Source organism: Lathamus discolor, chromosome 4 (assembly GCF_037157495.1).
Source record: "Lathamus discolor isolate bLatDis1 chromosome 4, bLatDis1.hap1, whole genome shotgun sequence".
Lineage (NCBI taxonomy): Eukaryota > Metazoa > Chordata > Aves > Psittaciformes > Psittacidae > Lathamus > Lathamus discolor.
In genome coordinates this window covers 5887442-5911188 of record NC_088887.1, presented here as the reverse complement: position 1 = coordinate 5911188, position 23747 = coordinate 5887442, and the positions used below count along the sequence as shown (strand labels likewise).

Genomic DNA, 23747 nt, shown 5'->3' with positions numbered 1-23747 from the left:
TAGAATGATAAGGAAGTTATGTAGGCGGATGACACAGGTTTCTTTGAGTCTCTTGAAATTTACCATTTCCCCCCTTGAAATTTGCTGGTCTCCAACCTGTGCTACCAAACTGACTCTGAGGTTGTGATAAAAATGGAAGGACTGAAACATTACTTTAGGCCAAATCACCCCACTGGCCTGGGGCCACTGCCAGAAGCAATTCTGTCTCAGAAGTGGGTGAAATGTACTTTTGGGGAGGTAATGAACCCTGGTAGGAAGGTGGGAAGAATGCAAGGAACATCTTGAAGTCATTTCATGGTGAAAGACGGTTTCATGAAACTTTGTCCTTTCAACCAGCTTGACTGAAAAAAAAACCAGCCTTTGTGACAGAACGTTGTTGACTGGCAGAGGGACCAAATGAGATGGATCTTACAGAGTACTATATATTTAGACCTCATAGCAGTCTTCCAGTATCTGAAGGGGGCTTATAAGGATGCTGGGGAGGGACTCTTCATTAGGGACCATAGTGATAGGACAAGGGGTAATGGGTTAAAACTTAAACAGGGAAAGTTTAGATTGGATACAAGGAGGAAGTTCTTTACTGTGAGGGTGGTGAGGCACTGGAATGGGTTGCCCAGGGAAGTTGTGAGTGCTCCATCCCTGGCGGTGTTCAAGGCCAGGCTGGACAGAGCCTTGGGTGACATGGTTTAGTGAGGGGTGTCCCTACCCATGGCAGGGGGGTTGGAACTAGATGACCTTAAGGTCCTTTCCAACCCAAACTATTCTATGATTCTATGATTTCCCAGAATGATTTTAAAGGCCCTTAGACCTACCTGAAATCAGTGGAAAGGAAATGCTGAACACCATAGGTACTAAAATAGTACTTAAACAATACCAAGATAAGGAAAATTCAAACTCGGGATTTTCCTTACATTGTTTATTGCCTTTCCCACTAATGCTAGGCTGAAAGCAAACAAGCAAGCGTAGAGTAGGCAGAAAGTCACAAATGAGAGAAAGAAAGTGGTTCTGTGTATAATGAAACCACAGGAAGCAGAGGATACGTGCAAAGGCGGCTAGACTGCATTGGAGCAAAGGAAACTGGACAATGAAAGAAGAGAAGGAAAAGAGATTAAGGCAGAGAGGTGTCTCAATGAAAAATGCTGTCTGTGACAGGGAGCAGGCAATTAAGAAGGGCAGAGCTTAGGTGGATTAAACAGGCCAGAGTTGGCTGGCCATGGAAGAGCCTTTGGGGAAGGTTTGCTGTGAAGCTGCACAGTATTTGCTCTGCTCTTTCTGTGAGGTTAGAGGTAGCCCAAGGGCCTGCCTCCATGTTGAACCATGGGCTTGCAGCACTTCTCCATGTCCATTACCTCTGCTCCTCACCCAGTGTGCACCAACACCGTCCTCCAGCGGTGACCTCACACGCAGCACAAAATGGAAGCCTGCAGAACAAGGCAGTTCTTTAACCTTCCTCTGCAATCATCTTCTTGTCCTTTCAACCCTCAGCAAAGCAAAGCCTCCTAAATCAGGTTTCTCTCCTTTCTCCCATCCTTACCTCTGTGCGAGTGAGAAGGAAATGTCTTATTAAAGCACTTACTGGATTATGGTGCTGAGCATCTGCTTTGCTGTCTCTTCCTTTCCCAGTGGAGCCAGCAACGCTGCTGGAAGGAAGCAACCTGCTTCCTAGAAGGGAACCAAGCACAGAACAATAAAGAAATAATCAAAAGAGGATCCAGGAGGTGCACACATAGTTTTACCCAAAATTTCCACAGATCTGTGGATTATGCACATGTAAGAGTGAAAGGAATGTATCCACGCCTAACTTGACTGTTACCTTGACCTAGTCCTCATTTCAGCTTGCAACACAAGGAAAATGACTACTTGGCTTTCATATTATTAAAAAGAAAATTGAAAATAGAAAGCATTGGCCCACTGGTTCAAGGCCATGTTTCAGTGCCATAGCTGTTATGGCTATAGCTTCTTGCCTAAATAAGCTATACCTAATGAGTAATGAAGGCATTGTCCACCTCCCAGATGCTTCCATCAGACCCCATTTTCAATTTCTGCAACACAAAAAATAGTTTAAACTAGTACAGGAGGTTCCAGCAGGTGACAGCATCATGCAGTCAGGCTAAGAAATGCCAATGAATACATCTGTGCCCTTATCCTTACGAATACACTTGGTGAAGCAGAGTCTAATCATTCTGTTTCTCTTCCTTCTCTTCCTTCTTCCCACATTTGACCTGAGGGTTTAAGGAATTTGCCTATCATCACATATTAACACCATGGCAAAACCAGGGATGAAATACTTTGCAAATTCACATATGTAAAACATAGTTCTGCTTTCATCTCATATTCACTGTACACATTTCACAAGAAATGAGTATAGTGTCTTTTAACGTAACAGCCCTCTTTCTTACATCAGCCTCATTTATCTGTAGGTAACCCTCCATCCTATGCACTAAGGATGGTTTACAATTATTAAATATAATCATTTCATAAATAGTAGAGTTTCTGGGATTTAATGCATAGCTGTATTGCAACGGTAACTATTGCAAATTGTAACTGCTTTCTTTGAATCAGAGGAAAAGGGAGAGTTTGAACTAAGGAGTTGGTGTCAGTGTGGCAGAAGCAGCAGATGAGTTACTTTGCTGCATACCCATACACCGCTCCATCAGGCGGGTTTAGAAAGCTGTAAAAATCAGCTAACAACGGATTCCTGCAATAAGGTGGCAAGCCAAGATGTTCCTCACAGGAACATTTGTTCTTTTTGACCTATACGTGATCATATCAGTATTTGCTAGGGAACGGATGAGATGCAACTGTGTTTCAGCAGTTTCTCAAAGACGGACTATTCCCTTTCCCAATTTCATGCTGTAATTTAAAACTCTGTCATTTAAAAACAAGACTGGTACATCACTGTCATTTGTTGCCAAACAGTGGCTTTAAACAACATGAATTTGCAATACCAGGGTTCTTCTCCATTTTATATATATCCCAGCTCCAGTACTTTGAGATTTAATTATGATATATGTTTGTAGGTAGTGACTAATAGTCACTTAAAAACACATTTAAAACAACTATGCATATTAACTAACCCAGAAGTGTCTTAAAGAAAGTGTTAAGGTGGGTTATAGCTGAATTGATACCCTGGCCTTGAGGCTAGGGGGAAGGTCAGCTCTGCCTCACGTGACAAGCGGTGGCACATGAGACATGTTGGTGCTTTAAAGCAACGCAGAAAATGGCAGTTTTGGCAGCAGCAGTTCTCTATGTCTTTATCTAGCACTCTTCTACTGGAGAGTACATTGAGTCAGCAGCTTTTTCCCTAGGTGACAAGCTGGGAGCTCAGAGCGGGCTGGGACCTGGACTATCAACCTCACCCTTGGATCTCAATCTGAACTTTCATATCTCAGCTACAGCTCTAGGATCCAGTGGGATTTTCTGTTTAAACAGGAATGCAGGAAGAAAACTGTTGAACAAGTGTGTAGAGGGGCAAAAGGAAAGAGAACACCAGCCAATATAATAAAAGTTTATAATGGAGCACTTCCACCTGGCCTTATTTGACACCGGCAGATGGGAGTAGTAAATGGATTTGTGAAAAGATCACACATGGATTAAACTATGGGCCATGGCAGGGTAGGCATACAGCACTGTTAAAAACAGCACTGCATTACATCTGACTGGGAGTGCTCTTGGAAAAAATGGAGGGCAAGGGGAATTGCAGTTACCCAAAAGGTCAAAAGGAATGTGAAATCTTTTACTTGATGACAATAGACTCAAGCAAAACAAATCAGTTTGCTTTTACACTTATTTTCTGCTCCCGTTAGTACTTCTCATTACAAGTAAACACAAGCTATTAGTTCACTTTTGATGGGGAGCTATCATACCTGCCACTAAGACTGCAGGAGTGAATATAGCTCAAATGTTTGTGAGGGGGCCTGTGGCCTGCTCAGGATAGTCCCAGACCTGTGGAAATGGTATGCTGCACAGTGCCATGGTGATACGGTGAAAATCCTCATACCACCAGGCACAAAGGAGATATTGCCTTTACGGTGTCATTTTCAGATCACTTCAAAGAGACACAGTTTCATCATGTTGGACCTCCTGGCTTTATAGTATCTATTTATCACTCTGAGCCGATAACACTAAACTTGAAAGCCTTAAACACAAGGATCTACAGAAGCTCATTCCCAGCTTCTGCCTCTTAATAGCAGCTCATTAGCTGTCTCCTGTTGTGAAGGTTCCCTACATGTTCCTTTTCCGTATCACCACATTTAACACCTTTATGTCTCACCCTCGGGACAGGCAGGTCCTGCATGCAGCACACTACTTCCTAACTCTAACATAACGTATGGTTCTCTTCTTCCTCTGCATGATCAGTAGCTCCATTTGTTTATCCCTTTCTTCCAGTTTCAATTATCATCTTTTTGGGTTCTCTTGTGCATCTCAGCAATCATGCTGTGAGTTGTTCTGCAGGAGTGGAAAAATCTTACAGAACATCTCACAGAACACAGGTCTCTGCAGAACATCTTGCAGTAGCACAGTTCCATTGCCGTTGCTAAGACATAGGCAATTTTAAGCAGGGATCTGATGTCTGCTCTTGGTACCTCATACAGGGCTGCTGCAGAGATTGAGAGACCTAACTCTGCCTTCAGAGTACTGCTCTGCTTTCTGACCCTTGTAACCTTTTTCAACAATCCCTTTTCACGTAATCCCTATAAAGATTTTACTGTTCCTTCCAAACAAGTCTCTTCCTTGCCCTCTACAGAATCCCTAGTATCTCTTACCATCTACATAATCCCTAGTATCTCTTACCATCTCAACCTGCTCTTATTCCAGAATCCTTCACCAAGAAACATTAAGTTCTGCCTTCCACAGCTCCTAATGGCTTCCCAGTCTCAAAAAAGCTTAGTCATTTCAATCATACCTTCCCAGAATCTTGCACAGTCCCTTCAGCTGAATTCTCAGAAACAGACTGAAACTGATTTAAATTTTCCATTGTTTTAGCTTTAGGCTGATGCTCAATAAGGAATGCTTCAATCCAAACCAGTTCATTTTAACAAAGTGAAACAGCTGCAAACAGGGTCTGAGATCAGGGCAGCTGATACAACCTCAACAACAGATATTGCAGTAGTTCTGCCTGCCGTAGCACTAAAGAGAACTTGTAATGGCTATAATCATCTCTGCACTGTGAATGAATCCAAGCTGACTTTAATCAACTACAAAATTTAGTCAAGTACTACATTAAGAGCCCAGCTTCAGCAGTCAAATAGCTCAGTGTAGGTTAGCTACCTGATTATCCACCTTCACAGAAGCACAGTGCTTTGTTCAGGAAGGACTGTTTCTGTAATGCCCATATCTGAACGATCCTGTTTATAAAGAGACATGGGCACTGCATTCAAAAAAGCAACCAGTAAAATACATGCTCTCCATAGCAACACAAACACATTAATTATTTGCAATTTACTCTAACTTCTTCTACAGTGTGTACAACACTATTTACTCATGCTACTGAAACGCACTTCCCCTCCTATTCTCTCCCCATTAAAGTTTACATGCTGTCTTCTCTCCGCATTACTAGTGCCTATCATCTACCTATGCTTCTCGGATCTTAAGTATAGCATACAAAAGACATGGCTCAACCTCTCCTGTGCCTCCAGAAGCTCAAGTAGAGGATTTTTCCTTTTTTCTTTCTTTTTTACCTGGTGAGCTGGAAGTACTGGGTGTGCAGTCACTGTCATCCAGCCATACGCTGTGAACCACTGAATCCTGTTTTGGAGGGCCCTCAAGAGAGCACATCAGCTCCTGGAGAGGGCAAAGAAGATGTATTTTGACAATGCACTTGGTAAAATCAGGGAGGGTAGCCTCTGTTAGAGATCATACACCCACCCTGTCATTCTCGTCTTCCTCAGATGTTTCATTTTCTCTCAAACCACTACAACAACTGCTTACACTGGATGAAGAACGTGATAACGGCTGCATCACACAGTATCCTGAAGTCTGACTCCTGAGCATTCTGTGAAATGTAAGCATTCAAACATCATCATGTTTATTGTTATACACAGGCTTGCACTTCTTGTGACATATTTTATTATATAGCAGTCAGAAACAGAAGAAATTCTCCATCCACAGCTAGTTTTTCCACCTAGGAAGAGAATTCAGATCAACTGGCTTGCATTCCTTCATTTCTAGTGGCTACTTCATTTAGTAGAAACACCACTTCTTATTTCCATTCTGATAACTGTATGACCTAACAGTCTTAATGCAGAGTCGAACCACCTGAATTTAAGCACTGTTTACCTGTAGACATTCATTGAAGTCAACATATGCCTTCATTTTGGAGAGCAGAGATTTTAGGAGCCTAAATAAAACATTATGAGGTGTTAAACTGAGTATAAAGGGAAGGTGCTATTCAGCCTAAGGCCACCTATTCCCACAGCCACTCTCAGCCCATCGTATCTGGTCTTAAGTGAAATTCCAGACAGTACAAAGGGACTACAAAGGCATATTTTTCATGTAATGGATCTTATAAACTGTTACCACCATGTTTCTGGACACTGAGGTAGCCTGGTGCATATTTCTTATCTATCAAGAAAGACCCTTAAGGTCAGTTTCTCACAGCTCAGAATTTGGGATCCACTGCTTGTAGTCGTCTCGGAGAAAGAGCAGTCCATGAGGCTGATATGCTCACATGGTGGAAGGTGCACTGTGCATGTAAGCCTGGCATTTGTGACAGAATATTCACTGCCTGCACAAGAGATCAGCTAATAAGAGAGAGATGAAGTGCTCAAAAATGTTAAGAAACCCCAAAAAGCTAAAAGAGGCAAGAACGATAAGACACCTTTAACATACTAAATATATTTATTCCTTCAGAAACACTGCAAAATATGGCCAGTCTGACCTACAAGCAGTAATGAAACCTAAAGTCCCAGGCACATTACATGCCAGCATGCAATAGGGAGAACAGTAAAGATTGGGCCAATATAGGCCACGATATTTCCTCAGGAGATTAGGAAATATATTTTGGAGGAAATGAAGGCCAACATGCTTCTCCCTTGGCAGAACAAATCAATAACATGAATTTAAATGAACTGGGACTTAGATTTCCACGAAGTATCTCCTTATCCGCATCCTTCCTCAGCAGGTTTCTCCATCCTTGTTCTCTGCACTGCACTTCCTGACCTATGTCATTGAAAAGCACTAGAGACAGATGGAGACACGTTCTTCTCCTCTTGCCTTCTGTGGGCCAAGCTGTTCTGTTCTCACTCATGTGAGGGAGGGGAACAGAAGGGGAGGCATTCAAGGTGGCCTCCTTTCCCCATCATTAGTAGAGTGGCTGCTGACTGAGCAATAGGAAGGGCATAGAGCCAAAATGCTCCAATAGGAGCTATCTGTCCATCTCCCTTTCCCAGGATTCCTGCTCCAGAAACTGCCAGTGGAGCGTTACTTGATGCCACTTGGTCTCTCCACAGTCCTTGAGGTCCTCTAAGTAAGTTCATGCTCCTCTTAGCCCGGACTCTCATTTCACCCCAAAAGTCTTGCCAGTATCTTCAGTGAGGCAACCAATGACTGAGTAGCATCCGGTCCACTCCTGATTGGCTTGATGTCCCCACTCAGATGTGTCTGAGGAGGGAAAACACACACACAAAAAAACCCATGTACTTTTCCTAGGACATGAACATACACAGTACAGTGCTTGATTTTTGAGATGCAACCCTAAAAGCCATCTGCTCCTGAGGAGTTTTGCTACTTGGTTACTTAGGCTGGGTTCATTCTGTTGAGTCTGTCCATGGGAAAAAAGATTATTTGGAAAGCTACGTGAACAGGAGACCAGAAAAACTACGGACAATTGTCCCTATGTGTAGGAGAGAAGACACTGTTAGGCCAAGTGAGTGATGAGGTTTCATGGATTTTGGGCTGATTGCTGCAGAAGGGTGTGTTGAAAACCAGCATGCAAGAACACGAAAAGTAAATGCTGGTTTGTCTCTACTGTAAAAGGATAAGTCTATTATTTATGCATTCCCCTTGCATTTCTTTCCAAGTTGTTTTTAGAACATAGATGAAGAGTTTGATCATTGAAGTCTGGAATTTGAAATTGTTACTTAAGTTTAGCAGCAAGATGCTGGGCATTTTTGCGACAGAGAAATCTCTAGTGATGCTACTCCCTGGAGAGTACCCGGAGTGGGTTAATGACATGCTACCAGAGATAATATTTTTAATATGAGCTGCATAAACTACCACAGAACCAGCCAGAACACTTTCTGCATTAGAAATATGTCTATATCCTGATCCTGATTTGCAGTTCCACAACCAATCAATAGAATAAAACTTATAAAGTTTAAAGTAAAACTTCAGTAGAACAGACTGTTTAGAATTACACTCCATGCTTGCTCCTGCAATACTGCGCTAATGCTCTCTTGGTGAAAATGGTGTGCTTTACATGGTGGAATTACATGTTCTTGATTCCTTATTCCAGGTACGATGCAGAAGGGCTGGTCCCTAACTCTGAAATCACAACTCTAACTCTGGCTAATCACCAGTTTTGCAGAACTCCATGCTACATCCAACCTCACGAATAAACTGTCCAGGAATGGGCTAAACTACCACAACTGTGAAAGGACTTTTTTCTGGTGATTGTACAAGTGGGTTTGAGCCCATTACTGGAAAAAGAGGCCTAGAGAGAATCCTGGGGACAGAAGTAGACAGCGTGCTAAGTCGTATACGTCATGCCTCGTGTGCATGAACAATATTTATGCAAGTATCGTTAGTGAAATCCCATGCTATGTTTGCTTTCTGAAAGCATGTGATACCAATATGAAACAGCCACTGCAGCGGGCTCACTTCCTCAGCTGACGAATGGAGAATGGGGCTTTGGGAAGTGGGAGAAGCCCATAATCAAGTGCAGAAATCAGGAACTGATGTCAAGAAAGCTTCATCCTTTTGTTCCAGGACATGTTCTACAGGAGGGTAACCAGGACCAGCCAAGGTGAGGTGTTTTCTTACTAGGCAGAATTCTGGCTGATTATGCAAGGTTACTTCAGCTACTTAATTAGAGCAAGAGTCTCTCACACCCGCCTAGCCAGGAACTTCTAGTTCACTAACAAGGTCCAGGTAATGCTGGAAGATGGGGGTTGCTGACCAGTCAGCAGTTCCACATCCTGCATTCTCTCTTGTCCTTGGCTGTCAGAGCTGGCATCTTAAATGGTCTGTTATCTCCTAGCTGTGCTCTTATCCTCCTCCACACCAAAATTTTGGACACCCACACAACCTAGAAACTAGTATAACAAAAACATACTTACCAGAACTCTGCATCTGGGCTGTGATAAAATTCTGGGCAGTCCTACAGCACACAATTGGGTAGCTGAACTACTGCAAACAGTCACCAGGCTGTAATTCTTAGGGAACACTGGGTCTAGTTGGAAGGAAGGCCCTTCCTTGCCAGACTTGGCACCTGGAGCAACTACAACAATCCAGGCCTGGTTGTGGGGCACCTTCTGAAATCTTCTTAGAGCAGTCCCAGTCCTGAGAAAGGGACATGCCCCACTACAAAGTACTCGGTGCCCTTTTTGCCACAGGTCTCATCCAAATTCTCATGACAAAAATCAGGTGTGGGCAGGCTGTTCCAGAAAGTCAGCTGCAGTCATGGGTTTAAAAGACAGACTGCTCTGGAGTCTTGGAAATAGAAATGTGTGGTTTTCATGAATTTCCAAAGGATCCTTGATAGGATCACAGCCCAGCATAATACAGCTTAGCAACAGCAAAGCTGCACTATCAAGAAAGTGCATTTTTCCAGTTTTTGACCACCAGAAGCTGGAGAACTCTTTTGCAGACTACTGCATGTAGTGTTTTGCAGAACACTGGCTGTGGTGTGGCATGCTTTATCAATGAAACATGCACATGAGACCCTGCTGTAACACTCTGGGATGACTGAAGACACCTAATTCACACTGGTTGGGAGTAGCAGCATACATACTGCTTAGAGGGGCAGAACTTGGGTACAACCCAACATACCCTTGTCCAAACTTCTCCATAAAGCTCCAAAATCACTCCAGAGCAAACTATAGAGGAAATATACACATGAATAAGCACGGGTAACTGGACAGCTAGGGATTTGTGTATCCTGTTGGATGCAAGCTAACATTACAGTAAAGATATAGCCAAAATCACCTTTAAGTGATCCAATCATTCTTCACTGGCTGTTTAAGAAAGCTCAGTTCCTTACATGCTCTGAATTATTCTGCCATGGCCAGAAGACATCTAACTTTTAAGATGCTGAAATGCCTGATGTGGACAATGTCAGGAAAACCTCCAACAGAGCAAGACATGCACCACCACACTTCAGCCAATACCAAACACAGTGAGCAACTTCCAAATACTAACATTATTTTCAACTCACTTGCTCTTCCTGTTGGGGAACTCTGGGGAGCTGGGACTGGATGATCCATCAGACTTCAGGTCAAAGAACGTCCCCGGACTGTCCAGCATCTTCTGTATCCTCTCTGCAGTGTCTCTGCTGGGACAAAAAGAGAAACCAGCTATAGCCCAAGGATAGAATTAACCACTGTCTGTTCTAACACTTCCGTACAAGTCACTTCCTTACAAGAATACAAAGCTAGATCTCTCGTATACACAAGAAAGGGAAGCAAATGCAGTTGTGTTGAAAAGGACAGACTCCTCAGATGTCACCTGTTGAGGGCAATATATTAGAAATCACCAACTTTAAACTCTTTATGAATTGATATAAAAGCATAAATTGATATAAAAGCATAAAATTCCAGTATTCTCCTTAAATTCAACATTTTCTTCTACCCCTCCCCATTTTTCCATTTCATTGATTTTAAGCTTTATGATTTATTAGAGCTTATTTATTGCATAGAACATATTCACATCTATAATATATATTTCTATTTATATAATGTATAAATTTATAATGCATAATATATAATATAAATATATTTACATATTTCTTGCATAAAAGAGGATTCAGCAAATTTCCTTGTTTCAGGATGGTTCCATTAGTTTGATTGCTACTAGTACTGGTAAAGACACTTCTGCAGAAAGGTGTCCATGTGAGTAACTGACAAGCGGGCTATGTTTAATAAAGGATAGGAAAACTCAGGATTTTGTTGGGGTGTTTTTTGTGGCTTCGGTGATGGAGTTCAGAAAGTTCCTCTTCTGCTCTCTTGGCCAATTGATCCTACCTGTACCCCTTCACATCACAGCTCCTCATGCCCTCAGTTGTGTTAATACAAATGTTTGTGGGGCTGGAAATTATCCTGCCAAAAACCAATCCTGAAACTGAAACAACCCTGAAACTTGTATGACACAGGAATGAGTAGGATGCAGGGGGTCAGCTCTGTCATCAGAGCCTGCATATCATAAAGCTTCAGTCCCACAGGACATGCTGAGGACACTGTTGCCAGAGAGCGAGACCACTCCAGCTTCCTTCACTCTTACTGAGTGTACTTTTCATATGCCCTGGTACTCATCAGGCTTCTCCGTGAAGCCAGTTCATGGCAGAACCTGGCAGCCAATTAATCCAATAAAAGAAAGTTGGCACTTTTTCTGTTAGATTAATGGGCTGAATCAGTTCCATGAAGGGTCCACTACACATCTGAGTTTAGGAACAGGACAGGACAGCTGAAAGAGAAACCAGGAGAGGGAAAGTACAGTATCTGCTTTTCAGTAGCAATAAACTTAGACCAGTTGCTAGTGAAACTGCACCTTCAAGAATTACCCAGAAAGACTTACACAGAACACAAGATAAGGCTCACTGTGCCTCATACCTACGATTACAAATAAGCAAAAGGAAAGCTAAAGAAACCAAACTCCCTTCTAGCAAAGAGCAAGGAAGAAAAAAAAAAAAAAAAAAAGGAAAAAGAAAGGATTTTTCCTTGTTGTAGAAAATCTTTTACAGATCTTAAAAGGGGACAGTGAAGGATGCTGCACGCAAAGTAATGAATTGAGGGGCACAGCTGCATGAGGTGCAAAACTGTTTAATGTAGTCAGGAGCTGTAGTTACTGTGTTGGCTGAGACTGTTACAGGGAATTTGGCTCAGATTTTATTTTTATCTAAGAAAGTTCTATAGTATTTTTATTCAGATTAGGTCATAGGCACCTCATTAAGAAAAGGTCCAAGAGAATAACTGAAATGAAGGGGAAAATGTAGCAATTATCCCTATTGTGAAATCACTGGTTTACACATAGAAGATGGCTTTTCCCCTTTTACACTGAGTCATTAAACTGTTCCCTGGAATTCTTGCAACTGGGAAAACTGTATAACATGCAGAACACTCCTGTGACTTTTAAGACTTTATAATCTTAAAAAGGTGTCTCAGCTAGAGCTGAGGCAAATTTATCCATTTACCTAAATAATCTCTCATCATCAACAGACAACTTCTAACTGGTTGTAATCTGTCAAATACGCCATGTCATGCCTTGAATCCGTATGTTACCTCTTCATTATAATTATTTCTAAGCCCACCTAACTTAAACACTAATCATTTTGACTTACGGCATTTTTAATTTGATCTCTTTAAGATATTGGCAGTTTTGCCTATTTGAACTTTTTAACGTGAAAACACGCACACACACACCCAATTTCCCCTTCTGAAGTAAAAGCTTTTCATTTGACTCTTAGCTAAGGTGGCGAATGCAGAAGAACCAGGAGTCCTGGATCATACTGCACAATATTCAAGAGCAGTCTTACCATGTTCCTCCATCCATCTCCTCCCTTCTTCCTCAAATATTGATACTCTCTACTTCCACACATCCGTTTTTATTTTGTCTGTTTCTGCCATTTGTCCCTTTCTCCATTAGTAAACAATTAGGCTTTTCTTCCCATTCCAACCATTTCCATTTCAGTTCTCACTCCTGTTGATTCCCTTCTGTCCTTATATATGCCTTTCTATCTTCCTTTTCTCATCTCCTGCTGCTTTCTTTTCTCTGTCTCATCTTCCCATAGCTCATACCTCTTTTCCTCCTGTATGTTCTCAATGCCAATAGCGCTACTCCGTCGCCCATGGAAGCGGCTGGCTCGAGTACGTGATGGGCTCCTACCAGGCAAGGCAAAAGACTACAAAAAAGGAAAGTGTGACAGAAAGGAGGGGAACAAGACAGGGAGAACTGTGGAGAACTGGAAGCATGGGATAGGGTTTGCAACATGGATCCAGATTCTCTCCTTTACTTTGAAATACAGTAGCAGGGCCCAGCTCCACCAGTGCAAGGAGCACTCTCTGTCAGTGAGAAAGAGAAGCTAGGCTTATAAAGGTGGTATGAAAAAGAGAGAGAGAGATATAGGAACAAAGGCAGAACAAGATATACAGCCCGTATACAGAGATACAGACTCAGAAAGGGAGATATCCCATATGATGAGAGAAGGAGAAGGTAAGAAAACTACAAGTTAAAAGGAGAGGAGGTAGCAGCAAACCCAAGTTGTTGCTATTCTGTGACTTTGTTGTGCTGGCATACAGAATTCATGCAACTGAACAACCTGTCACCAAGGAATTCCCACATTGAAAGGCATCTTCCTGGCATACACAGAGATGTTTTCTTGTTGTTTACCTGTATTGACATCATTAGTGCAGAGACCACAGTCAATTGGATGGATTTTGACCAAGGTAACCATATTTCCAATGTCAGAAGCACGTATCCTTTCCTGGAAATGTTTGTCATGGATTTATCACGCTTACACTGATCAAGGATGTTTAGTATCCTCATCAAATAAAGTCTTTGATGATGACTGGAAATACTCTTTTCTGTCACCCCAAGTTTTTATTAATTTGCTGCTTGCTCCCAACATGCAAATTCTATTTACAGCAAAACAGCACCTTGAATAAACATTGCGCACCTGGTTTATCCTACAGAAAATAATCTGACTGGTGAAATTGAAGCAAATGGAACAGATCTAGTGTCCTTATGTTCTGAGCACTTGCCACATGACAATACAATACCACTGTGGTCAAACCACTCTGCATGCATTCTTTTAAGGTATGGTAATGTACAGGATCTAATCCAGGATAACAGAGATAGATGTCTGATGTAGAATCATGTTTGGCTTTTCCCCCCCCCCAGTCTGCAACGTCAGCTCTAGTTTACAGCTGAACTGTGGCTAGAAATAGCACAGATAAAACAGACTGCAACGCGTGCTGTCACCACTTGTGAAACAGGATGATACAATGGTAAGAGATTCACAGAAGGACAAGAGGACAAACTAATAGGAAAAGAGAAACAAAACCTACGGATGGGTCACAAAGGTATGCCAGGTTTCTCCTGACAGCCCACCTGAATACCTTACCGCAGCAACAGCCTTAGGGCCCTCGGCGACACTCTGGCTGAGGGCAAGGCCAGCTGGCGTTGGGCGGCTGGGCAGGGTAGCTGGCTGCTGCTTTCTCATGGATATTCCCATGGTATCCAGGCTCTGGCTGCGGCCTCTGATCACCCGCTGAACAGGAGGGAGGCAGGGAAACAGACAAACACAGATACACATATAGACATGCACATGGTAGGGTAGTATGAAAATAAAGCACAACAGATTGGGTGGAAAGTTGTCACAGACCGACACCAGAACCACAGAAATCCTAATTCCTAGAAGGAAGCATCTTAGATATTACCCATTTTTGGTCCTAGGCAATTCACTGCTAGGGAAGAACTCTTCCTCAAGTATTTCTCTACTTTTACTTCCCTTGTCCTGTTGCAATAGATTCCCTACTACTATCCCAGCATACTGGATAGACCAGCATAATCTGTACAAGTCCCACCCACTACAGGCCACAAAATCATACTGTTCAAGACTGTTAGGTGGTCTTGCACGAACTTGAGCGCTGGTTCCAAGGGGAAAGCAGCCATACCAAAGTCGGCAGCATTAGAAAAAGCCATTTTCTAAGTTTACTCAGCCTTTTACAACCTTTTCCAAATGTCTACATGACACGCAAGTTGAAATATCTGCTAGAAGTCAGAAAAAGGACATTTCTGGATAATTAGTGTAAGATATGGATGAGTACAAAATTCCTGGTTAGCAGCAAAGACAGGATAGGCAGATTGTATGTAAGAATACACCTCAATAAAGCATCCCAGCTCTGACCAAAGCTATGCATATAGCTATGAAACCTATACCTGAATGGATTAGTCTCACAGCCCTTAAAAATTCTAACCAGCCCCCTATACAAAGCAGGTGGAGGTCATCTGAAGAAACGCTATTTATAACACATCTCTCTATCCAGACAGATAACCTATTATACAACAGAAGTGTTGAGGAATTACCCACAGAAGTGGAAAGGTGAAGTAGATAGAAAAGTGATACAAGATTCTCTCAATATAATTGGTTCAAAACTCAGGTTTGCCTATTCACATGAAAACTTTGCTTCCTCATATCATCTTGATCACTTTTGAAAGTGAGTTCTGTCACTTGGTCCTGACATCACAAAAATAAAGCATCATCTTCACTGAATGAAGGTAAATTAACTCTGGCTTTTACAGGGTAAATAAGCATCACAGTGTTTGTACAAAGTGCATGAACAGGTATGTTAGAAACCCTCTTGCAGTGGCTCTTGCAACTCTTTCAGATATAGTGGGAATGAACTGGAAGAGATCTGCTGGAGGAACTGAGAGCTGCTTGCTACTAGTTACTACAGCTCCTCTTCCAAACACTCCTTCTTCTGTAGTCATAGAGTGAAACCCCATCTGACACCAGCATGAAGTACAAAGACTTCTGAGGGACAGCATGGAATTCCACCCTGGACCGCACTGCAGCTCTGTAGGAAGGAACACAGAAAGGGGAAAAATGTCTCTTCTTGAGAGACATGGTAAAGCACAGCAGAAGATGCTCTCAAGAAAGTATGGAAAGACTTAAGCACAGCTGCTCAGCAGGGTCAATATTCCTTGCAAGGTTACCCGATGAACTTGAGAAAAGTGTGAGCAACTGGGTAATGAATCAATCCACTACAGCTCACCTTGAAATTCTCAAGGAAGCCCCCACTGCCGTTCTCTATCTTGTCATCCTCCCCTATGGGTAATCCCATCATACTGCGGCTGCGAAGCTGTAGCTCCTCAAAAAGGCTCTCCAAGAGGGCACTCCGGGTTCTTTCCTGCATCAATATCAGGAATGAAAACACAGTTATTATTTGGAGTGGAGGGATTCTTTTTTGTCTCTATTTTGGCAATGTCTCACATACTCCTTGATACATAAATAAATAAATCAATCATCACAAAAATTACTTTGAACAGTATGAAGTGGCTTTAGCTGTATCTGCATGGAATATATTACAGTAACACCCAGTCCTCTTAAGGTCTTTCTAAAGCAAGTCATAGAAGACATCAGTATTTTTTACAGGTGACATAACAGAGGCATGTATGTTCTTGATCAGGGAAGCAGCAGAGTTTGGAACAGAATTTTGGTACCTTGAGCCAAAAATCAGTAATATTAATACAAAACCTGAAGCACAATACTCAGTTTCAGCTAATACAGGATTTCCTCCAGCAAAATGAAGGAAATGCATCATATTCCCGTTCTGACATGAGGATTAGATCTTTACATTAGAATGCACCTGTGCATATTCTATCACACCTGTTGTGAAACATAAAGGAAGCATCACACAGCCAATTATAATCCCATTTCATCTTCCTTTTTCAAGCAACACAACATTAGAAGGAAGTAAAAAAATTGTACTGTATTTTCTTAATCTGTCAGAAATGCTGTTTTATAACTTCTAATGGGAGCAACCAGGCAACAGACCCACCTCTAATTTAGCAAATTTCTCAGCTCGATAGCAGCTGTACTCAGCATTGATGAGCTTGACCAGGAGAAATTCACGGAATTCTGCACTCTACAAGTCAAGACGAAGACTAGACTGGAGATGAAAACAGTAGTAAAAATAGCACACTCCACCTTACTACTCTTTAGACCTCCAAGACCCTTAGCCAGACTGACAATACTGACTCAGAACACAGGGGTGTGCACCACATCCCCCTGCCATCAACACTGGACCAGAGAAACAAACCTTTCTAAATATGGCTGGATTTGGCAGAGGGGGTCCAAAGAAGGGGACATCATCTCGGGCTGTGACTGAAACCTGAAACAATATAAGGGGCAAAAAATAAGTACTATAACACAAGTGAGACTACCAAAGCCTTCAAACTACTATGGTACATCCAATCCCTTCGGAACATTTACATAGTTGAAAGGGATCTAACATGCTACCCTGTGCACCCACCTATTTCTGAACTCAGTGAACGGATGTGCTGATTTACCTCCCAGAAATTCAGTCAGCTGGATGTGCACACATTAAGAGCAACAAAAACCAATTGAAATAATTAGGTTTTTTAAACAGTATTTTCAGTAAATATTTTTAATAATAACCAGTGTATTTAGAACAACAACAACAAGATGCTTCTATTCAGCCTGCAATATTTACCTCCACTAAAAGACCCTTTGCCAATATGGTTGTACCGTATCGTATGTACCAATATGTATGGGGGTTTTTTGACAGAGAATCCTCAGTGGAGATACAGTGCACACAGAGGGGAGTATCTGTGACACCACCTCTCAGAGACACATGTAATGGAACAATACCATTATTTGCCATTTCATACAACAGGGAACAATATCATAACAACAGCAACTGCCTCAAAATAATACTTCAGTGTAAATGTCACAGAGCCCATGAGAGGCATGAGTTTAATAAGAGAAAGAAGGAAAGGGGCCCTTGATTTAAATCAGATTTCTTACATTGTAGGCCAGCTCCCCTACTTACAAGGCCCCCCTCTCCCTAGCTATCTACCTCCCAGTAGCTACAAGGCCGCCCAATAGCTATCTATTAGTTAAAATCCTGCCATGCATTTTTCGTTTTCTGACTTCAAAAGCTGATTCAAAGAAATAAATGCCATTAATTTTCCAATTTAACCACTAGGCACTAAAGCTTAAGTTAAGGCAAAATGGATAGGAAAAGACATTCCCAAACTGCAGGCTCTTAGGCACTTGAACACTCTCCAGGCAGGGTAAGTTAACACCCCTTTGGAAAAACCTTACAGAACACTCTACATTGGCTCCAGTGTCCAGACTGGGACTATTTTCCCTGCCCATGGCAGGGGGGTTGAAACTAGATGATCTTTATGGTCCTTTCCAACCCAAACTAACGTATGATTCTATGGTTCTACTTGCTTTTCATTAAAAGGTACAAGCAACCCTACTACACTAACAAAACCAGTGCCATTGCTGACAGGCAAAGATGAAAGCAGGAGTAGTAGAAAGAGACAAGACAAATATCAAGCTTCCCCAGCTCTTTCCCTTGTCATTAAAAAAAATCCAGCAAATTTCTGTGCCCTACAAAATAGAGGACAAGAGGGGAACTGGAACACCATGCCTCCAATCAACATGAGGCTATCTGCTAACTACAGACCTGGCTGCCCATAGCATAGAGAACAACAGAAGGTGGCTATTCCATCCCCAGCACCCTATTTGGTGGGAGTGCAGATGGGGAACCTGTCCTAACTTCGATATTCTTGGTGTTCTTGTAGACCTCCATGGTATAAGGACCCATCATCACCACATCAGAATTCCTACGTAAGATGAGACATAGCACTTTGATTAAAATGGTTCTACAATGGAAAATACATCACAGAATGAAAGCTTCCATATATTTTTCTGCTCTGTCAGTGTGACAAAGTTGAACATTAAGGCATCCATACAGGGTCATGTGACAGAAAGAGCTGTGTCCAAAGCCTGCAGATAGGGAATTCATGTTCTGGCAGGGCTTCTTCCAACTGGAGGGCCCTAACAGGTAGCACTTTCCTGTTAGATGGGCATCAGTTCTGGGATCCCCCAAAGCAGATGTAACTGGCTCAGATAAGGCCAACCAGCTGTACCTGATGTACAGTCTCAGGCAGTGCATGATCTCAAGCACTGTGCTGTGCACATGAGCAATGCAGACATGGCCGTCACTCAGGTGAATGAGTTTTATGATGTGACTTATACAGTACAAGCAAGACATCTCCCAAAATAGGATCAGTTGTACCCCATGCTCTTTGATGTAAGCAGAACTTTTAATTTTAACTCGTCCTGCTTCAATTCCCAAGCTTTAAGCTTCAGAAATTCATCAGCTACTTTGAAAAACATATAACTATATTCAAGGTTTCATGTATAGATACTTAAATTAGGATGACAGCTGGCTGAACCTATGCCTCTCCCAAAGGCCCAAGAACAGCTTTTCACTTCAAGCATCGGTATCAGTAAATCAGTACAGAGGAACTTATTGGCTCTGTATACCTTGTAGAGAGTGTCCCCTGTGGCGCCATGAGTGAGCTGAACTACCACATAAGCATGTAGGAAATTAGAAGCAATCATATCAGGGACAAAAGGTGTGCTTTCATCCTGAAAGATGATGGCTACAATGTCATTCCCAATGTGACGCTTCCGCTGAAGCTGGAGAGGAAAAAATAATAAAGCAAGAAGGCAGGTGAAAATGAGCAGAACAGTAAAATAGAGCCTCAAACATGAGTTGTGTACCATCTCTAACCCATGTGTTCTACCAAATCCCTCATCACTACTTTTACCATTACCCCAGCAGTAATTCCCAATATTATGCAGTTGGGCATTCTCCCCTGTATGCAGTCTTTCACCAAATACCCCTCCTCTCTTAGCCCCACTCTTGTATTCCTTAGTTCTCCCTTGAGTACCTGCTGGGAATCTCCCTCTGTGAAGGGCAGCTTCGTAGATACATGAAACATGATCTCCTTGCCCCGGAAGTTTGTATAGACTGACTCAGTGCCTGTCTGACCTCTGGTAACATCCAGGCCTCCCCGGAACCTGAGCAAATCCATACCGTGCCACCAGTCAGGCATTAGGACAGAGATTAGAAAGTGGAGAGATGAAAAATGGTATCAATAACAGTAGCTGGTACATCAATATTAGCAGAGGTATATATTAAGCATTCAGCGACAGTGAAGGCAATAAGCTTCCCAAAACAAATGCACTGATTGAAGCTGCACAGTATTTCAGGTGATGAGCATATTTGCTTGCTAAAAGTCATGAAGTTAAACCAGGGATCTTCAAAGGAGCTACTTTCTTTGACAGTCTTCTGAGAAATACAATCCATATTTTAGAAACAAAGGAAGGATGAGCCGCCCCACAGAGAGACTAAAACGATATTGACCCACATCACTGTGAAACAAATTTACCTTTGAATAGCCCAATAAAATTATTCTTTGCTGATATTGTGGGTCAGATTAAAATACAAGGAGACCTTTAAATGAAAATACCAGCAAAGACCTAAACTCCAACTTGTTCCCAGACATGATTGCTGACAAAAGCATTCTGGGCTTCTCCACCTGCACCGGGACTCACAGGACACCTCACTTAACAGCGTCACAGTCTCTGAACACATGGTATTAGCTAACTCCATCTGACTTTCTAACTGCGCTGGGTACGCACCCACGGAAATCCTGCAGCTGAATCTTGTCACCAAGGAAATCCAGGAACTCCAGGAAACCCAGACTCTCTTCTGTGTTACTGAAGACTTCTTCTTCCGTCGTCTTCAAAAGACAAAGGAGAAGTCATAAGGAGCACAAGCAGTACAAAAAAACAGGCAGCAATTTCTATACACAGTTCAACCAGCTCTGAGGACCTGTTCAAACAAATCAATCAACTTGATGGATGAAGCTTCCATCCTCTCTCTTTATTTTTCACAGTGTAACACAGACTTTCTTATTACACTTAAGCTAAGAGAACTGACTCTGTTTTGCCTCAATTATCGTGGGATCTAAGGGAGCTTACCTGTCCAGGTTTCTGGTAGATGACCCCAAATTTGAAGTTATTGCTTATGACATGTTCATCAAACGCAACAATAAGCTGCGAAGCCTGAGGCAATGAAAATACAAGTTATCAGTTGGACGTCATTAGCCACACCTTAACGGAAAAGGGACATACGGACACGTCAGAATATTGTACCTTGGGGTAGAGGACAGGAAAGAAGCGTTCAACATTCACATCCTCACACACTAGCTGTCGAGTGAGAGAGAGCAAGAGGGAAACAGAAGTGAGATTATCATGTGTCCTGGTTCGCTGTGGGCATGAGAGCATGGGCACTGCTTCCAGTTATCTGATAGGAGTCAGGCAAAAACTCTTGAGGTAAATTTAGAAGAGAAAGAAGGGAAGATACAGGGAAGTATATAAGGGAAGTACATGACAGTACTGTTGAAGAATGGTAGAAAATAGGGAAGTGGGAGCACAGAGGTAAAAACAATTTGAAGAATGAGGCATTAATATCAAGCAAGCACGAATCTCACCTTTGCCATCTGGACAGCATTAGGAAACTCATTCAGACAGGAAATAGGGATCAGGTCATGTTTGGTGCCAGTCCGAGTCCTGACACAAAACCAAAAAGTAATTAGAGAAAAGGCTGCAGGGAGACACAAGCAACACTGGCTCTTTACAGTAGCCATTCCTTCAAGTTATCCTTAAAGCAGTTAATTCCAGAGGGTTAATTTGAAGTCTGGTGCATAAAATCACTGGAAAAGGGAGGTTATTTACACTTCTTATTGCTAATCAGTTGTTGTAGGGAGCAGAGGAAGACAAAACAGGGATGCTTAGTCTCTTGCTCCTTTGCATTCTTTTCTTCCTTGAAGAAGTATTTTGCTTTCCCACTACTACCATTTTCTTTCACAGAAATCTAAATGCTAAAATACAATTCATGGACACAGCATTATAATGGATTCATAAGATTATACAATGAATGTTTGAAAGACTGTTAAAAGGTATGTGAGAGACAGCCTCAGAAAGCAGATCTATGTCAAGTATAGGAGGTACAAACTGGTGTAGCATTGTTCCAGAAAGCTGATGGAGGATCCTCAGCTGATGGCCCTGAAATGCATTGATCACAGAGGAACACACATGAAGTCCCACAGAGATGAGGAAGGGGCACCTGAGGAAATAGGAGCCAACAGGGAAACACAAATCGAACACTCCAAAGGAATTAAGAGGTGTTCCTCTAAGAAGGTGACGAGGCCAACAGCCCAGCTGAAGTGCCACTACACCAATGCACACAGCATAGGCAACAAACAGGAGCTGAAAGCCACCGCGAAGCTAGAAAGCTATGACCTGGTGGCCATTACTGAAAGTTGGTGGTATGGATCCCATGACTGCAGTGCAGCTCTTGATAGCTACAGGCTGTTTAGAAGACATGGGCAAGGAAGGAAGGGTCAAGGGGTTGCCTTCTACATTAAGAAAGGGGTAGAGTGCAAAGCATTGTCTCTCAAGAATAGCCACGAGCAGATTCAAAAGCTTATGGATAAGAATCAGGGACCAAGGCAACAAAGGAAACCCTGTGATTGGTTCTACTACAGGGCACCCAATCAAGTCAAGACTATTGATGAAGCCTTCTTACCCCAGCTACAGGAGGCATCACACTAGTAGGCTCTTATCCTGCCAGGAGACTTCAACTACCCTGACATCTGCTGGAAAAGTAGCACGGTGAGCTGTAGGCAATCCAAGAGACTCCTGGAGTGCACTGAGGATAACTTCTTAAGCTAGGAAACAGATAGCCCTGCCAGGGAGTATATGATACTGAACCTAATGGTCACCAATGCAAGTGAGCTAATAGGTGATGTCAAGATTGGAGGCAGCCTGGGCTGCAGTGATCACGCACTAGTGGCGTTCACAGTCCTGAGGGAGGTGAGACAGGCAGAAAGTACAGTCAGGACCTGGAATTTTAAGAAAGCCAACTTCCACCTCTTCATGGAGTTAGTCATCAGGACCCCCTGCCTTCAGGGATAAGGGAGCAGAACAGGGCTGGCAGATCTTTAAGGACATTTTCCACACAGCACAAGAGATTGTGATCCCCCATGTAAAAATCAAGTAAGGAAGGCGAGAAGTTGAGACCTATTGGTCAAACTAAAAGGCAAGAAGGAGATGCACAGACCATGGAAGCAGGGACATCCTGGGAAGAGTATAGGGATGCTGCCTGGCTGTGTGGAGATGGGGTTAGGAAGGCCACGGTGCAGCTGGAGCTGAACTTGGCAAGGGATGCAAAGAATAACAGGTACGTCAAGCAGAAGAGGAAGGCCAAAGAAAGTGTGCCACTCCTCAGTGAGCAAGACTGGTGAACTGGGAACAATGGACAAGGAGAAGTCTGAGGCACACAACAACTTTTTTGCCTCAGTCTTTACCAGCAGCTCTCTCCCCACACATCTCGAGTGGATGAACTGAAAGGTGGGAAATGGGGGAGCAAAGTCCCTCCCACTATAAGTAAGGATCAAGTTCATCACCACTTCAGGAACCTGAATATACACAATCTATGGGACCTGATGAGATCCATCCCAGAGTCCTGAGGGAATTGTCTTATGTAGTTGCTAAGCCACCTCCACAGTATTTGAGAAGTTATGGCAGTCAGGCGAGGCCCCTGGTGACTGGAAAAAGTGCAATATCACATCCAGCTTTAAAAAGGGTAGAAAGGAGGAACCCAGGACTACTGACCTGTCAACTTCACCTCTGCACCTCGTAAGATCATGGAACAGATCCTTCTAGAAGCCACGCTAAGGCACATGGAGGACAAGGAAGTGATTCAAGACAGCACACCTTCAGCAAGGGCAAGTCTTGCCTGACCAAAGCTAATGGCCTTCTATGATGGAGTAACTACATCAGTGGATAAAGGATGTGGTTCTGAGCAATCTAATCTAGTTAAGGATGTCCCTGCTCATTCCAGGTGGGTTGTACTAGATAAGGTTTGAAGGTCCCTTCCAACCCAAAATATTCTATGATTCTATATATGTATATGTAA

General features: G+C 42.6%; 1 protein-coding gene across 14 annotated transcripts in view; it reads right to left on the bottom strand.

Annotated features, from left to right (window-relative positions):
- Positions 1-23747, bottom strand: part of LOC136012952 (rap1 GTPase-activating protein 1-like) — a 39191-nt gene that overhangs the window by 985 nt on the left and 14459 nt on the right. For 5 of the 14 annotated variants that reach the window (XM_065676066.1, XM_065676069.1, XM_065676068.1 and 2 more), the window contains 15 exons: positions 21259-21337; positions 20747-20830; positions 20405-20505; positions 19651-19780; positions 19241-19396; positions 16977-17048; positions 16716-16802; positions 15930-16064; positions 14276-14422; positions 12951-13054; positions 10376-10492; positions 5869-5995; positions 5682-5784; positions 1577-1662; positions 1350-1421 (listed from right to left, as the gene is read on the bottom strand). In XM_065676066.1, the coding sequence (XP_065532138.1) occupies positions 1398-1421; positions 1577-1662; positions 5682-5784; positions 5869-5995; positions 10376-10492; positions 12951-13054; positions 14276-14422; positions 15930-16064; positions 16716-16802; positions 16977-17048; positions 19241-19396; positions 19651-19780; positions 20405-20505; positions 20747-20830; positions 21259-21337 (1552 nt within the window). In that variant the 3' untranslated portion in view covers positions 1350-1397. Of the gene's footprint in view, positions 1-1349; positions 1422-1576; positions 1663-5681; positions 5785-5868; positions 5996-6279; positions 6341-6817; positions 7603-10371; positions 10493-12950; positions 13055-14275; positions 14423-15929; positions 16065-16715; positions 16803-16976; positions 17049-19240; positions 19397-19650; positions 19781-20404; positions 20506-20746; positions 20831-21258; positions 21338-23747 lie in introns of those variants that run through there. The other 9 variants (XM_065676067.1, XM_065676070.1, XM_065676071.1 and 6 more) reach the window with 9 other exon arrangements.